Source organism: Lissotriton helveticus, chromosome 7 (assembly GCF_964261635.1).
Source record: "Lissotriton helveticus chromosome 7, aLisHel1.1, whole genome shotgun sequence".
Classification (NCBI taxonomy): domain Eukaryota; kingdom Metazoa; phylum Chordata; class Amphibia; order Caudata; family Salamandridae; genus Lissotriton; species Lissotriton helveticus.
In genome coordinates this window covers 69,972,481-69,990,989 of record NC_136068.1, presented here as the reverse complement: position 1 = coordinate 69,990,989, position 18,509 = coordinate 69,972,481, and the positions used below count along the sequence as shown (strand labels likewise).

Below are 18,509 nucleotides of genomic sequence, written 5' to 3'. Positions count from 1 at the left end.
TTGGTTTGTAAATTTGCTTTATGTCGGTTTGATTCTATCTCGGGGTGATGGCTTCTGGCGGGGGGGGGTACGGGAGACCGGGGGTGTATTTGCTTTTTACGATTCTTCTCCTCCTCCATCTTTTCCCTTCCCTGGGGTTAGTTTAGAGGGCGACAGGCACGCTGCTAGTGGGGTTAGGTCATAGCCAACCGCAGGGGTGCAGGGTGGGGGGTTGAGGGGGGGTTTCTTATTTTTCCTTTATTTTGTTCTATGACCTTTCTGTTTCCCTTTTCCCTTCTTCACAAGAAATGTGGCACGTTCTCCTGATCATTTCATCCTCATATCTGGGTGTCTAGGGTTGAAGTCTCATATTCAGTATTCTGGACGGGCAGGATCCGATTATGTTTGCCCAAGGCTATCTGTATCGTGTTGCTTTATCTCAGCTCCAATTTGTATCGATGTTTTTCAGATGCCTATAACTGTTGTGTATCCTCAGACTGTTCTTCCCGTTCAATGTTATGATATGTTCCGCCAAATGATGCCTGATATCTGTATTTCTATTCTTGTGTTATAATTAATAAAAATATATATAAATTTAAAAAAAATTAGCGCAATGAAATAATAAACTGCAAAAAGGTGGCGGCAATTGCTTGTTAAATCGTAACGATACCAGAGTTCAGGGACACCGATGTCCGGGGAGCGTGGGGAGCGACCGACACTGTACAAGTCAGGCTGGTCACAGAGGAGGCTCGGGCGGGTCAGCACTCTTCACTCAGTGGGAGGGAGAGGCCGCAGGGAGGTGTGATCGGGGTGGAGGGGCGGGCTGGCAGGCACAACAACAAAATGGCTACTAGCATAAACAATAACACGCCGAGGTCGGCACAATCAGATCAAATATATCTGGAATGTGGGCGAAGGTGCAGCTATTGTAAATCAGGCAGTACCCACAATGTCAGTAGCGCTGCGGTCGAATCACTAATAAACACGCGCTACAGCAAAGTCCAACACTACAGGCAGAGTAAATTAAAATTAGCGCAATGAAATAATAAACTGCAAAAAGGTGGCGGCAATTGCTTGTTAAATCGTAACGATACCAGAGTTCAGGGACACCGATGTCCGGGGAGCGTGGGGAGCGACCGACACTGTACAAGTCAGGCTGGTCACCAAAGAAGGTGCTCTGGATCAATGTCAGGATCCTTGTGGCCTGCCTGGTGCAGAGGGCAAACCCGTCACTCCAAAGGGGCTAGGCCACCCAAAAGCAAGGCGCATGGCCTTATAAAACTTCTTTAACTGGCCTGGAGTGGCTATATGAAAATCGGGGAAGCTCGGAGCAGACCCAGGTTCACCGAACAATGGCTCGCAGGGACTGGAGTGCTGACGTTCCCTCGTCTCGTCGGAGAACAATTATTTGAGAGCTGCTGTGCTGGCTGCTGGCGTGATCACTGCTCCTTTTGTGAAGAAACGCTCCTGAACTAACTCTTAGCGTCGTCACTTAGCAAGCGCTATCTGGCAGCGCTGGTGACTTACTGCTCGCGTTTCCCGCTTCGCAGGAAACACTCGTTTCTGTGAGGCTGTAGGCGGCTGGGGCACAAGGAAAACAACACTGCCCACAAGCCATCGGGGTCAGGAACAACTCCCCGCCACGCCCCCCTCACCTGCCTTCAATACCGCTGGAAGTCCGCTGTGGAGCGGAGAACAATTATTTGAGAGCTGCTGTGCTGGCTGCTGGCGTGATCACTGCTCCTTTTGTGAAGAAACGCTCCTGAACTAACTCTTAGCGTCGTCACTTAGCAAGCGCTATCTGGCAGCGCTGGTGACTTACTGCTCGCGTTTCCCGCTTTGCGGGAAACACTCGTTTCTGTGAGGCTGTAGGCGGCTGGGGCACAAGGAAAACAACACTGCCCACAAGCCATCGGGGTCAGGAACAACTCCCCGCCACGCCCCCCTCACCTGCCTTCAATACCGCTGGAAGTCCGCTGTGGAGCGGAGAACAATTATTTGAGAGCTGCTGTGCTGGCTGCTGGCGTGATCACTGCTCCTTTTGTGAAGAAACGCTCCTGAACTAACTCTTAGCGTCGTCACTTAGCAAGCGCTATCTGGCAGCGCTGGTGACTTACTGCTCGCGTTTCCCGCTTCGCGGGAAACACTCGTTTCTGTGAGGCTGTAGGCGGCTGGGGCACAAGGAAAACAACACTGCCCACAAGCCATCGGGGTCAGGAACAACTCCCCGCCACGCCCCCCTCACCTGCCTTCAATACCGCTGGAAGACCGCGCATCGCGGGACGCGCGCGGGCGACGCCGGGCTAAGCCCGGGCAAAGGGCGGGCCCTCTGTGGCCCTCAGTGGCCGAGGTAGGCCGGGCTGGGCCCCGGTATTTACATTTCTCATCTTGTTTTAGCTTCTTATTGAATATGTTTGTATGAAAACACGCAGATTGGTTTTCTGCTACGAAATACGCTATCTACCTGTACGAGCGTCACCCTCTCGCCCTGTGGACTCATATTTTACTAATTGTGTGTATATTTTCGGGATTGTGAATCCTGCTGTAGGGCCAGAGTATTCTCAGGCATTATGACGGCAAAGAATGAATATGCTACTTACCAGTATGCATCTGTTCTTGGCATGTAGGGCTGCTAACATTCATATCTTAGCATTAGATCGCCGCCTAGTGTTGGGTCCGGATGATCGCACATTGTTGTCCTGGAAGAGTCTTCGAAGTATCCTGAGATAGGTGGCTCCTCCCCTGGACTACAGTGCGCATGGGCATCGGCTCCATCCCCAGATTGTTTTTCGCCATTGTGGCAGAAGATGGAGTGAAAAGTGTAAAGGATGTCCATGCTAATGACTGAATACAATAGTATATCTGCAGCTGCGACAGGCACCGGGGAGGAGGGTGGGCGATATGAATGTTAGCAGCCCTACATGCCAAGAACAGATGCATACTGGTAAGTAGCATATTCAGTTCGAGGCATATGGGCTGCTAAATTCATATCTTAGCATAGAATACATAGCAGTCCCTCCATCAGCGGCGGTTGCCCGTGCCAGCTGCACAAACCTTAAAAAGTGTTTTGAGAACAGCCTGTCCTACAGCAGCTTGCTGCTTGGAATGCACATCAACACAGTAGTGTTTTGTAAAGGTATGTGGTGTAACCCACGTGGCTGCTCTGCAAATGTCTTCTAAAGGAATGTTTCCCAGGAAAGCCATGGATGCCCCCAATTTGCGTGTGGAGTGCGCCCTTGGGGGTATCGTTAAAGTGCGCTTGGCCTTTTGATAACAGATTTGGATGCACTTAACAATCCACCTGGCTATTCCTGCTTTGGAAATAGGGTTGCCTTTGTGTTGTGGTGCGAAAGCAACAAAAAGTTGTTTTGTTTTCCTAAAGTGTTGTGTCCTGTGTATGTAGTATATCAACGCCCTCCGTACGTCTAACGTATGGAGCATTCTTTCCGCCACCGTTTGTGGGTTTTGGAAGAATGCCGGCAAGTCAATAGTTTGGTTGAGATGAAACTGTGACACCACCTTCGGAAGGAATTTGGGGTTAGTACGTAGCACTACCCTGTTTGGATGAATCTGAATGAATGGCTCTTGGATTGTGAGCGCTTGTAGCTCACTAACACGCCTCAGTGACGTAATAGCAACGAGGAAAGCTACTTTCCACGTTAGGAACTGGAGTTCACACGAGTGCAGTGGCTCAAAGGGTGGTCCCATCAGTCTGGTGAGGACCACATTGAGGTTCCACACCGGAGCTGGCGGTGTTCTTGGGGGAATGACTCGTTTCAGACCTTCAAGGAAAGCTTTAATGGCAGGCACCCTGAAGACAGAGAGATGCTGCCTATTCTGAAGATATGCTGCGATGGCGGATAGATGTATCCGAATAGAAGTGAACGCTAGATTGCACTTGTAAAGATGTAGCAGATAGCAAATGATGTTAGGGATAGATGCATCTAGCAGGTTGATGTCATTGGCTGTACAGTAAATGACAAAACGCTTCCATTTTGCAGCATAGCATGCTCTGGTAGTAGGCTTCCTTGCCTCCTTGATGATGTCCATGCATTCCGGAGGTAGGTGCAGGTATCCAAACTCTAGGACTTCAGGAGCCAGATCGCCAGGTTGAGCTGTTGCGGATCTGGATGCTGAATGTCTCCATGGTTCTGCGTCAAAAGTCTGGGCGTGAGGCGCAGTCTTTGATGCGGCACCAATGAGAGTTCGAGGAACGTGGTGTACCATGCTTGGCGCGCCCACGTTGGAGCAACTAGGATGAGAGTCATCGAGTGCTGCCTTAGCTTTCTTGCCACCAGCGGTATCAGAGGGGCTGGCGGAAAAGCGTACGCAAATTTGCCTGACCAGTTCATCCATATCGCATTCCCCTGCGACTGTGGGTGAGGGAACCTGGCGGCAAAGTGTTGGCATTTTGCGTTTTCTTTTGTTGCAAACAGGTCTATCTCCGGAAGACCCCACTGCTGGAAGTACGGGTGGAGTACAGATGGGTGTAACTCCCACTTGTGCATTTGATGGCTGTATCTGCTGAGCAGATCCGCCATCTGATTGTCCTTGCCCGGGAGGTGTTCTGCCATGAGGAAGATGTTCCTCTGAATGGCCCACCGCCACATGCCCTGAGCCAGATGAGACAGCTGTGGCGAGTGGGTGCCCCCCTGCTTTTGGATGTAGTACATCGCGGTCATGTTGTCCGTCCGGACTAACACTACCTTGTTGCACAGATGTACAATGAAGGACTTGAGCGCCATGAAGATTGCCATCAGTTCCAGATAGTTGATGTGCATCTTCTGTTGCTGCGTCGTCCATAGTCCCTGCACTGTGTAAGTGAGCAGATGAGCTCCCCATCCCTGGAGAGATGCGTCCGTTGTCAGGGTAATCTGTGGCACTGGCTCCTGGAACAGTCGGCCCTTGCAAAGGTTGTGTGGAGTCCACCAATGCAGAGAGTCGTATGCCCGACTGGTAACCAACACTAGGTCTGTTAATTGGCCCTGAGCCTGTGTCCACTGATTTGCTAAGCACTCCTGGAGCGGGCGCATATGCAACCGTGCGTGAGGGACTATGAAGATGCAGGAGGCCATCATGCCTATCAACTGCATGAACACTCTCGCTGGAAGTGAGTGTTGTGGTCTGAACTTCAGGATCAGAGACTGCATGCTGTCTATCCTGACTTGGTTTGGCTGAGCCATGGCCGTCAGGGTATTGATCGTCGCACCTAGAAACTGCCGGACATGTGCCGGCTGAAGATGCGACTTTGGGTAGTTCAACGAGAAACCTAGATCGTGAAGGAGGTGAATGGTAGTCGACATGTCCGCGGCGCACTGTTGTTCCGACTTGGCTTGAACAAGCCAGTCGTCTAGGTAGGGGTAGACATGGATGTTCTGCCTCCTGAGGTGCGCTGCTACTGTCGCCAGACACTTGGTAAACACTCTTGGGGCTGTGGTCACTCCGAAGGGTAGGACCTTGAACTGATAATGCCTGCCTTGGATAGTGAACCTGAGGTATTTTCTGTGGGACGGGTGTAGTGGTATGTGGAAATAAGCATCCTTGAGGTCTAAGGTTGCTAAGAAGTCCCCTTGGTTTAACAAGGGAAGAATCTGTTGCAGTGTGAGCATATGGAAATGTTCTGACAGTATATACAGGTTGAGGGGACGTAGATCTAGAATGGGTCTGAGAGATCCGTCCTTCTTCGGAATAAGGAAGTACAGGGAATATACCCCTGTGCCTTCCTCCTCTACTGGCACGAGCTCTATTGCACCTTTTTGCAGCATCACCACTACTTCCTGCTGCAATAAGTGCAAGTGCTCTGCGGACATAGGCCGTTGCCTTGGTGGAATGTTGGGTGGAGTGGATTTTAACTCTAGACAATAACCGTACTGGACAAGTTGTCGCACCCACCTGTCTGTGGTGATGTTTCTCCAGACGGGCAGGAACTGCTGTAGTCTCCCCCCGACAGGTGTTAAGTGGTCGGGGGGCAGTGACAGAGAGTCACTGTTTGCTTGGGGCAGAGGAGCGGGAGTTGTTGTTCCCTCTGCCACGTCCTCTGGTGCTGTTTCCTCGGTAACCCCCCTTGTTCTGTTTGGGGTACGAGGATTGTGCTCCACCTCTAGAGAATTGTGATTGTTGACCCATCTGTCCTCTGGTGACTCCACGTGCACCTGACCGACGAAAATTGTTGCCACGAAACTGCTGTGATTGTAGGGCCCCCATAGACTTAGCAGTTTCGGTGTCTTTCTTAATTTTTTCTAGGGTGGTGTCAACATCTGGACCAAACAGTCTATCAGGATTGACTGGCTGATTAAGTATGGTTGTTTGAATGTCAGGTTTAAACCCCGATATGCGGAGCCACGCCTGTCGTCTCAGCATGACGCTAGTGTTAATGGCCCTAGCTGCTGTGTCTGCGGCATCAAGTGCACACTTTATGGCTGCATTGGAGATCAGTTTTCCCTCTTCTATAAGCAGTTTGGTGCCCTCTTGAAACTGCGAAGGCAGGTGTTCTAAAACCCGCTCTAGGGTGTCGTAATGCGCCCTATCATAACGTGCCAAGAGTGCCTGTGTATTTGCAATACGCCAAAAATTGGCAGCCTGTGCAGCTACTCTTTTGCCTCCTGCCTCTAGCACCTTGGACTCCTTATCCGGGGGAGGAGCTTCACCCGTTGTTTGGGAGTTGGCCCTTTTGCGGGCATTTGCGACCACCAGGGAGTCAAGCGGCAACTGTCCCCGAATGTATGCAGGGTCTGCAGGTGCTGGTCTGTACTTCTTTTCGATACGTGGATTGACCACTCTCGCCCTGGTAGGTTCTTTAAAGATGTCCGCAGCATGTTTGAGGACCCCTTTGAGCATAGGCAGTGTCTTCACTGTCCTTTCAGAGACTGAAAAAGTGTCGAATAGAAAGTCTTCTTCTACTGGGTCAGCATGCATGTCCACATCATGATTAGCAGCTGCCCTTTCAATGAGTGCATGAAAACTTGCAGAATCCTCTGTTGGGGATGCACGTGCGCTGAAAGGCTGTGGGTCTTGCCCCACATCTTGGGTGCCTTGGTCACCAATGTCATCATATGAATCCGGCTGTGCATCTGGTTCATTGATGGGGAAAGTGTATTGGTCATCTTCATCATATCCCTCACCCTCAGAGTGTTCTGGGGAAGGAGTAGGACTCCTTCTTGGAGGAGGCTGGATAGGTTCCATGAGGCTTGAAGCGTCCTGAGGAAGCCTTTTCTTCTTCAGGGGGATGACATAGGAGTCCACTGGCTGTGAAGTGATCCTCCTTTTGTAAAGGGTCAATTTGCCTGTGTCTGCGTCGATAAAACGCTCAGAATCCTCTTCTGAGTCGAGTACCCGACTTGAAAGTGCCCCTGCCGTTGAAGAATCCGTCTTCTTTGGCGTCGATTTCGTTGAAAAGGCCTTCGGCGCCTCTTTTGGCGGCAGAAGGAAGAGAAGTTTACCCGCAGGCTTCACCGGAATGTCCATCGGCTTCTGTGGCGATGGCATCGGAGCCGACGTAGCAGAGGCCTTCTCCCTGATTCTCTGTAGTGAAGAGGCAATGGGGGACGCGTCACTTACAGTGGCCTTTGGCGCCGACGAGGTCTTGACCTTGCCCTCGGACCCGACGTCCTGTTGGCCCTTCTGAGTCTTGGACGATGATGCCGCAGCCGCCGACCCAGAGTCCTTGGACCGATGCGCAGATGTGCCAGCCTTCGATCCGTGTGATTTTGTCGGCTCCGTCTCCACCACGCGTCCGACTAACGAAGTCCCAGTCGGAACCAGAGCCGTGTCGCTGGCTTTGGCGGGCTTTGACGGCGTCGCAGCGGTTGACCCGTGCCGACCACCCTTCTTAGAGGATCCCTCCTCTGGCGCCGATTTCGACACTGTGGAATCGACAGATTTCTTCGACTTCTGTGGACCGGAGGCCGACGGAGTCGATGAAGCAGCGGGTTTAGTATTTTTTGGTGGTACGGCCGCCATCTTAGGGACGCTCGAATCCATAAGTTTCGGTTTCGATTTCGGGTCGGCCATTTTAGGTGTAGTCGATACCGTAGGTTTCAGTTTTGGTTTCGATACGGGCTGCGCAGCAAGTATGTCCGTGGCCGGGGATAGAAGGCGGGGCCGTGGCTTGCGGTACGGGGTCTTGGGTAAGGCCGACAGGCGATCCCGTGACCCGATCATGGTCTTCGTAACCTTCGGGGCATAGCTCGTCCCCTGAGCTATCTTCCGCGGCCCCATAAATCTCTTCGACGTCCCCTACCTCGTCGACGTATTCAAGGCCTTGACCCACGACTCCGTCGTCGTCTACCGGATCCGCCTTGACCTCCGTCTCGGGCGGGGAGATTTGAAGATGATGGCTCTGGTCCTCCTCTTCTTGGTCGCCGAAGATGTTTTCTGGATCCGGGGCCGCTTGTCTGGCCTCCAGGCGCACCGCGCGCCGAAGCTTGAGTGTCTTCTTTGACCTGAATCTTGCGCAGGCCATGCAGTTGTCTTCGTTATGGTCTGGTGAAAGGCATTTGTTACAGACCGGGTGCACGTCTATATGTGGGTATTTGGACCCACAGAGCGGACAGTACTTATCGGACTCCGCTCCATGCTGGAAAGTTGCGGTCGTGTCGCGATGAGAAGGCCTCGATGTCCGAAGAGTGAAAATACTCCGCTGATTCCGACTCCAAGAGACGGAAGAAACTCGAGACCGTGCGCAAACAATACCGACGCAAAGAATACAAGGCCTTTTGGCCGTAAAAAGTTAGTTTTTCTCGGTTCCGACAGAGAGACGTCGAGACCGCATCCGAACCCAATGGCGGAAAAAAACAATCTGGGGATGGAGCCGATGCCCATGCGCACTGTAGTCCAGGGGAGGAGCCACCTATCTCAGGATACTTCGAAGACTCTTCCAGGACAACAATGTGCGATCATCCGGACCCAACACTAGGCGGCGATCTAATGCTAAGATATGAATTTAGCAGCCCACATGCCTCGAACATTACGTTCTGGGAAAGTCTTAGGGGAGAAGTCATGTATAACATCAGGATCTATTCCCCTGAGAAAAAAGCATGAAAATAGCGTACAATTGAAAGGTCAGATGCAGTTGGTACAAATTTGGGAAAAAACTGTGAATAAATCCTTAGAAGTCCCAACAATAACTGATGTAGATACATTACCACAATCGCAACTGCAATCTAATGTGGAGAAAGATCTCAATCTAGACCCAACGACGGAAACAAATAAGCCTTTTCAGAGTCAGTCAAATGAAGTAATCCTCCCAATATATACATTAAATGAAGATGATTCTGATCCCATGTTAATAAATTCGCAAGTACTTCATCACAACACTCCTAAGGGAAGAGAAAACGTGGAGGAAGACATGGGTGATGCATCTATTTCTACCAGTATCGATCTTGAACTCTGTGGTCGCTATATGGACAAGAGATCCTTAACTCATCTTGCGGACAGTAAAACACCAATTAGAGCAACGCCATCAGGACTGCTGCTATATAGCAGCACTCCTTCCATCAAATCCAATGACAATCTTTCAATGCAGAGTGATTTGAAATCTCCACAATTTAATCTAACGGGGATCTGCTCTTTTACTCCATCTAGCTACCCAAAAAATGAGAAACCAATCTCTGAGTCTCTTATAGCACTTGAGCAAATTCTGTCTTCTATATTACTCCTACTTGGTAAATTTGCTGTGAGTTCTGACTGTATTCTGACTTCAGTTACCGAGATATTGAAGGCACTGCTGGCTAAAAATGTTGAGAATGTGATTACTCCTCCTATTGAACCTGTTGTTCAAAAAGTCGTAGATAACACTAATGTTCTGGGGGAAAATATACTGTTGGGAAGGTCTATAAAGGTTGATATTCATAAGCCCCTTGATACCCCTACCCCATCTTCCTTTTTACAGAGAAAAGATTTAGAGCCCACTGTGAAGGAAGAAAGCCTGGTAGAGGTATTACAAACGGTTGGAAACGAACTCTTTCCCATCTTTATCCAGGAAAAAAAAGAACCGGAAGGAACTTTGACGACTAATAAAACTACAAAAGTAAAATCTAAAGGGAAAAACAGGAAGTTGTTACGCAAATACAAAAAGAAAAGACCGAGGCAAATCATTTTCCAAAAACATATAATACCTGAAGTGCCTGATGCTATAGAAAGTGGAGATAATTCACTATTGGATACTTCCGTCAAAGAGGTAGTGGAGTGTATCACTAACAATGTATTGGTGGGTACCCCGGCTGAAGCTACTATGAATGGGGTAGTTCCATGCTCTGTGGTAAATGTTCTTGAACCCCTAGCATTAATTGTTGAAGATATTGGAAGCACGCCGATAGTAGCAAAGGTACTTAATCCATCTGCACCCACTTTTCGGCCTCAACCTGATGTAGCTAGGAGCTCAATTACTCAGCCAGTAAAAAGTTCTATTGTAAGTGTGGATACTTTGTCATTGGATTTTCTCCCGCTATTTGATCTAGACCTAACATTGAACAGATCTTGGTTGCTTAACTGCTTTAAAGAGATTGAAAGCTTAAAACTAATTTTATCAAATGATATTGATTTAGTTCTCCCAATAAGATCAGTAAATGGGCAACGAACAAGGGTAAAATTTTACTCTAAAATAATTGCTAATCTTGTTTTTCAACAAGCGGAAGTTTTTCAATGTAGAGGAATTGACGTGTTACCTTATGTTAATAGCGATCTGTGTATTCCCTCTAGAGAAAGAAATACAAAGTTGGCTTCTAGGCAGGATGATTCCTCTACCTGCAATAAAGACCTAAAAATCTGGGTCTCTAGAGGCAAACGAATGGTCTCTCAGGTACTCCCATTACCTGACAACATAGATATTCCTCTAACAGAAGACAATCAGATGTGGAACTGGTTACCAGGAGTTTTATCAAATAATACATCGAATAACCCACGACTATTTCAACATCTTTAACACTCAATTAAAAATTGTCTCTTGGAATGCTGCTGGCCTGTATAATTGCCCAGAGAAATTTGATTTTTTACTTTCTTTAAATGCAGATGTGCTATGTATCCAGGAAACATGGTGTAAAAATCTCCCATATGGAGGGAAAGATTATTTTGTCCTGGAGGCCCCTGCAACTCCTTCTAAAAAAGGCCACGCAAAAGGTGGAATTGCCTGCTTGCTATCTAACTCTTTACAATGGCAATTCTCCCACTACACGGACACCAGTAATCTTTTCCAATCTATAACTATTACTAATTTAGCCTCAGTGGGTAGACGGTCTTCGTTTATAATTTTAAATGCATATATTCCCCCCGAAGATATTTTTAATACAGTTCTAAAGCGAATGTTTTCCTATGTCAAACAATTACTAGAGGTTGATCACCCCCCGTATATATTACTGGTGGGTGACTTAAATAGCAAAGTGTCTAATTTAACTCTAGACATGTTTAGAAATAAACCTAAGGAAGAAGTATACAATATACCTCAAGCACTCTTGCCCACTAAAATAAAAACTAATAAAAGAGGTAAGATTCTCCTTGAGGAACTTAGTCACTTAGAGGGGCTTATCGTAAACGGGAGGATGCCCACTGATACTCCCGCTAACTATACACATGGATCATTTAGGGGTGAATCTATTTTGGATTACGCAATTACGGACTACGATACGTTCTCTTTTATTAAAGATATGGTGATCTCTCACTCTTCCTTGAGTGACCATAAAATGATTAACATAACTGTCTCACTAATTCCCCCAGAAACTAATTCCTGGTCCTTAACGAATAGAGGCCTTTCTATTAAGTGTAAGTCAGGTAGATGTTTTTGGGGATCTACCAATATGAAGGATGTACAAAATATTCTTGCCCAAACTTTACTAGAACTAGATCATTGGCAAGGTATGGAATTTCTACATCTCGAAAATTTTATCAAAAAAGTCATCAAGATAGCTAAGAAAACGGGAAATCCTAAAAAGTTACATTTCTCTCCTAGCTCATTACTAATATTAAATAAGGAGATAAATAAACTCGTTAGGAAACAATACCTTAATAGATCTGGGGAAAATGAGCATCAGTTAGCCTTATTAAAAAGAAGGAGGGTTAGATTGAGATCTAAGCTAAAAAGAGAAAAAGAAGATTCTCTTTGGATCAAGTTAAGAGAGGCTTCGACCCACAATAAATCTAGAGATTTCTGGTCCATAATAAGGAAAGGATGTGGTTCAATAACAACTCCCACTCCAATCTCTATTGCGGAAGATGTCTGGACTCTATTTGTGACTACCTTATATGCACCCAATGGCGCAGTGGGGGATACATGGGATCCAGGCCCAAATAGAGAGCATAAAATAGAACTCCCTACCGAGAAATCCATAGCTACCGTGATAAAGAGTATGCGCTCTTCCGGAGCTATGGGTCCAGACGAACTGCCCATGTCAATAATTAAGCAAGATGTTACCACCTGGAGTAGGATTCTTCTTCCAGTATTTCAAGCATGCTTTAGATCAGGAACAGTCCCCGACTCTTGGAGGGGAAGTATACTAATCCCCATATTTAAAAAGGGTGATCGGGATAAGCCTTCTAACTATCGTCTAATAGCTTTATTGGACTCAATAGGAAAAATTTTCGCTAAATGTCTTTTAATGTTAATAACGGAATGGGCAGAATTAAATAGTATTTTACCCATGGAACAAACAGGATTTCGCAAAGAGCATGGAACTCTAGATAACTTGACATTATTACAGGTGATTATGGACAAATATGCACGTGTTCGAGGTGGTGGCATATACGCAGCATTTATAGATTTCTCCACGGCGTTTGACAAGGTGGACCGTCCAACGCTGTGGAGAAAGCTGGCTGTACTGGGTATGCCAGGATATTTACTCGAATTAGTCAGGTCTCTACACTCGAACACATGGTGTAAGGTGCTACAAGGTAGAGAAAGGGGTCTCTCTCAATCTATCCCCTCTCTGAATGGGCTAAAACAAGGGTGTATACTGGCGCCCATATTGTTTTCTTTATATACGGCCGACCTACCATCCTCCATTGCAGCTTGTGAGGGACTAGCTCCGACAATTGGAGGGTCAGCTATATCGGTCCTTATGTATGCGGATGATATACTTGTTTTAGATTTGACCCCGAAGGGTTTATCTAATCGTCTACATGCATTGAACCAATTTGCTGAAGCACATTACATGAAAATTAATATATCGAAAAGTAAAATCATGTGCATTTTTGGTAAGAAAAAATGTAGGTCTGGAAGTTATAATTGGGCTATTGGCGGACAAAAACTCGAGGTGGTTAAAACCTATACCTTTTTAGGCAAAATAATATCAGCTAATCTTAGTGAGAATCCCCATATCGAACATAACTCACGTAAAGCGCTGGCCCATGGTACGGGGTTATGTTCTTTGTACAACGCTACCGGGAAGAGACACTTCTCCCTCTTTCTGGATGTATTTAGAGCGAAAATTCCTGCAACTCTACTATATGGAATTGAATTAGTGGAGTTGAAACAATGGGGATTTATGCAAAAAATGGAAGGAAAGGTATTAAGAAAAATCTCTTCTTTTAACACAGCATGCTCTATATCCTCATGCAGGCTGGAATTCGGACTCCGAAGTTGTTGGGCACAGGGGTTGGTTGCCCTCGTAAGATGGGTAGCCTGTTTGGCCAGAGGTAAACCGGGTACCTTAAGAGAAGCTATCAAAAAGGAACTCCTGGGCAATTTTAACGAGTTCTCGCTGATAGTAAAAAACTTTAGAAAAGCGGTATCTCTGCTAGAACTGGATGAAAACACGTTATTCCTACTTTCACCCTCTGAGCTAAAGTTTAAACTAAAATGTACATCTTGGGAACTCTGCTATAAGTTGGATATACTTGCCCAACCTAGACAAAAAGAAAGGGAAGCCCTGGTAAAAACATATATCCCAAAGCTGGCCCAACAATACCTCATTTGGAATATTCCCCATAGAGTCCGTAGATTATGGTACCTTTTAAGACATGACTTGCTTCCACTCAATATTCTTTTAGCAAAATGGTATGGGGTATCTCCAATATGTAATTTCTGTAATGATGCTGTACAGGATCGTAATCACGTCTTGTTTATTTGTCCTGCATTGCGCCCATTGCGCCATAAATGGTTAAAACCAATTTGTTTACAATTGGGAATTGTAAATGTAAAAATGTTCTTCCATGCACTTTCCTGCCCTCCAAATGAAATGTTTTGTTCCAGAATTTTTAAACTTTTTAAAGGGTTTTTAGATATTTATTAATGAAGTACAGGGCGATGTTGATGATTGCTTTACTCGCAGATAAGTAGTGTTTTCTTTTCGTTTTGTGTTGTCATTTGTATTATTCATATTGTATAATTGTGTGCTTATTTTTATGTGGCCCTCATTGAGAGCCAAAAACATAATAAACTTTGACTAGTTCGTCTCGTCGGACGATTTCGACAGACAAGGGTAAGTCAAAAGGTGCTTGGATTTCTTCGACTTCTTATGCTTGTGGGACTTCTCTGAAGACTTTGAATGCGACAGCGAACGACAAGATGGGCTCTGCGAACGGTCCCAGGAAATTCCACGTGAACGGGACATTCAGTGTTGCGAAGTTGACTGTAGCTTGGCAGGGAGGAGTTTGAGGGATCGCTTCCTCAGCACCTTCCAGTGCATGGCGTGGCTGTCTTCACATGCCTTGGATCCATGTCCTGGCTCCAGACACCAAAACACACCAAGTGGGGGTCTGTCACCAACATTTGCTATTTACAGGCTCCATACGGCTTGAAACCAGCCGGTTTCTTGGATGACATGCACACATCAAGTGATAAAATCGCAAAAATGTCGACAAAATGTCCAGTCAAAAAGTAACTACGGGGTAGCTCATTATGAATCAGTGATACAGCACCAACACCCACCGACCACGCAAGCACCTAGTTTTCATCCTCGACTCAAAACTCTCCCTGACCAAGCAAGACAATGCCGTCTTATCCTCCTGCTTCAACACCCTCTGCATGCTGCGAAAGATCTAGAGGTGGATCCCCACCGAAACAAGAAGAACGGTCACCCAGGCCCTCGTCAGCAGCAGGCTAGACTACCGAAACGCCCTCTACGCAGGAGCCTCGGCCATATTCTTGAAACGACTACAACGCATACAGAACGCCTCTGCACGCTTGATCCTCGACATCCCTCACCGCAGCCACATCACACCCCACCTGAGAGACCTGCACTGGCTTCCCGTCAACAAGAGGATCACCTTCAAGCTCCTCACCCACGCACACAAAGCACTCCACAACACCGGACTGGCATACCTCAGACGACCCACCTTCTACACCCGAACCACCAGCACCGCTCTGCCGACCTCGCCACCGTCCCCCGCATCCGAAGAGAGACCACCGGTGGCAGAACATTCTCCCACCGTGCCGCCAAAACCTGGAACACCCTCCCCATCCTCCTACGGCAGACCCAGGACCTACTTACCTTCAGGAGGCTACTCAAGAACTGGATGTTCGAGCAGTAGCAGCACCCCTCCCCCAGCGCCTTGAGACCCACATGGGTGAGTAGCGCACTTTACAAATGATATGATTGATTGATTGATTGATTGATATATGGCGCAGAAAGGAAAGAGCTGATGTCAGTGCGCCATGGTGGCGCCTGTATAGGTACCACGCCCGTCACTTTTGGAACCGAACGGCAATCCTCTAGATTCAGTATGGAACCTGGAGATATACAAAGGGAAGGAATCTGTGGCTAGAAGTCTTTCTCAGATCTCATGGCCCGCCCTTGCTTAGAAATCATACTCCTGCGCTCAGCATACATCAACAATTGAAATGCCCAATATGAAAGAATGGATACAGAGAAATCCAAACCTTAAAGGGCTACACCACTTGTTGATAACAGTTAAAGGAAAGGGAGCAAAATACTGAACCATCATGTTGCACTTTGTAACTCGTCACTCCTCCTGTGTCCACCACCAAGGATCAACCTGCTATTTCCCAAAAACACGCTGGGCCACAATTAAAGGAAGGACATTCGTGGGAAAGAGCCCAACTTGATTTAACACCGTTTGATCAGAGCAAATAAAAATCAGTTAACTTCTTCCTAGAAGCCAGGAAAGGGCATTCCAAGTCCAACATGCATGAAGGATCCATCAGCTTCCCTGCTACTTCATATTTCCAGGCCTCAGCGAATCAGCGCTATTCAAGAATGTCTGCGTACAGAACAGGGTCATAACAAGAAGAATTCATGCTAAAAATATTCCCCTAAAGTGCAAATTTTTCTAGGACAAAATGTTTTATTGGGGTTTACCACCCATTCCTTCTCAGAAACCAATCTACAAAACTCAACCTCCTATTGTTTCTGACCCAGAGTATTTTGTTGAAGTGACCAGCACTTCATGTAGTGTAGTGATAAGATGCTTATCACCATTTTTGCTCAACAGCCATTTCTCAGATTTAGTAAGGCATTGAGAAATGAAAGACTTCACTATGGGTTTCAGAACCCGGTGCCATATTCCCTCAGTTTCCAGAAAGTCATAGACTGTTTTCAAAAGCTCGAAGGCCCGTATCTCTTCCTCATTAAATTATTTCCCCATTCTTACCAAGCCTTTAGGTTTACAAGTGCCCAAGCGTCCATTGCTGGCGAGAAGTTTTGGGTTACCAGCATTAGCATGTTGGTGATGGGAACTTGGAAAGCCACAGCTTAAGTGACATCTTATTGCAGCTTTGTTGAGAAAAGGCTGGAAGAATCAGACTCTAGATGTTATGGTATGTGAGCCAAAGGCTCAGGGATTTATCCTCTTGTCTTTTTATTTTTCTGAAAAGGATATATGAGAAGGAGGACTATAAAAAGGTTCAGGGTTAGACTCCACACTTTAATATTTTCTTACACATGGTATGTCTACTGTAGTATTTTATTGAATAATCTTTAGCCAATTTTAATTTTACCTTATTAGCTTGAAGGTATTTGTGTATAGTTGTGTCTGTGCTAAATAAAAGTAAAACATAAAACAGGCCAGTTTAGATAATTAAAAACTTAAACTGAACTTCAGAATGATGATCGCTGCTTGGGAGAAAATAAAACTAACAAACCTGTTAAAATATCAGCAAATAAACACCTGATTAGTTCACAGAGTTAAACTGGACTTCTGATTGTGCAGGAGGCTTCTGTAATTATATCAAGTCTCATGAAAGAAGTCTACCCAAAAAGTTGCCAACTTGCCGCTTAGTTTAAAGCAACATTGTGCAGGTTTAGAGGCTGCCAGCAGAATACCAATCTTGACATATTCCTCAGTGCTACCCAATCGAACATATCTCAGAGTATCTCGCTTTAAACATCATGTCCCATTAAGTTGAGATCTATTAGAATAAATATGTGACCCTAGTATTGCAGCCTTGTCTGAGGACTAGGTAGATGAAAAATGTATGCAGAACCTGAAGGCAACAGACCTCCGGAAAATGCCAGTTAAGGAGAGACTGATCTTCTTATAGGGAACTTGGAAGGATTTCACTGACAGGCCTGTGATTCCCAAAAAGGCGGTGGGAGTTGAGGCTAGATGTCAGAAAGCAGAGAGCAGAAAAAGACTGGAATAAGGGGAAACAGAGCCTTTGCACTGAAGGTTTGAATCTTCCATATATGCAAGCATTCTGCAATAAAGAGTCAGAATTCCTGGACATGGTACCTGGGCAGTCGAGATATTACAGATGAGGTGGAACATGGCTGATGGTTCCAAAACTACCCACACCCACGATCCCCAACAGGTCAGTTGTAGTCTGTGGTCCCCAAACTGTGCACTGTTTGAATAGGACTTCAAATATCTCAGGCTGAGTACAAGGTCACTTTGTACGATTCCCCGATCGTACATATTTCACAGTACATTTCAACCTCCCTAGTCCGCAAGAATTGAAGATCTTAGTTTAATCAAAGTGTGGGCCATCACATACCTTCTTGGCGAATGCAACTTTGTGTTTCCCTGGAGAGGAGTCGGAGATCAGTGAGGTGCTCAGTGACTGGTGCCGGACAGCCTTCTTCAGTTTGCGTCTCTCCAGCTCCACCTGCAAGGCAGAGTAAACCATAAGTCATGTGATGTGATTGACATTCTGTCTCTCAACAGGCATCTGCCAAAAACACTTCCATCTCTTTGTAGACTGATGACATCTGTATGAATAAGAATGTGTATTCGGGGCCTTCTGCTCAGGCCACAGGTGACGCCCAGTCGCCTGGAAAGGAGAGCAAAAAATTGGATGCAGCTGTTAAGGGAGTAGCTGAATAGGCGGGTACCCTACGGTGCATAGGTAACTCTGCAGCACTTACTCCAAGAACCTTATTTCAAGTCCACAAGGACAGTGTCAGCCTCCAAACCAACCCAAAGTTCCTTCCCAAAGGGGTTTCCTTGATCCACCTCAACCAAATGACAGAGCTGTCAAGGTTCCCCCCAGCGAGGCTCAGTAGCGGAAGGAGCCCATCACACCCTGTATGTAAAGCAATCGCTTGTATTTTATTGACATTTACACGCCCTTCTGCAGTCAGATCTGCTATTTATAGCATTTATGAAAACTCACAAAGGCCAGCCTATTGCCAAGCCCAAACTCC

The 18,509-nt window shown here is 46.6% G+C and overlaps 1 protein-coding gene across 1 annotated transcript in view; it reads right to left on the bottom strand.

The window, feature by feature from the left end:
• LOC144768081 (uncharacterized) overlaps window positions 1–18,509 on the bottom strand; it is a 224,814-nt gene that overhangs the window by 23,154 nt on the left and 183,151 nt on the right. Inside the window, exon 31 of the mRNA XM_078651467.1 lies at window positions 17,861–17,971. Coding sequence (XP_078507593.1) covers window positions 17,861–17,971 — 111 coding nt within the window. The remainder of the gene's footprint in view (window positions 1–17,860; window positions 17,972–18,509) is intronic.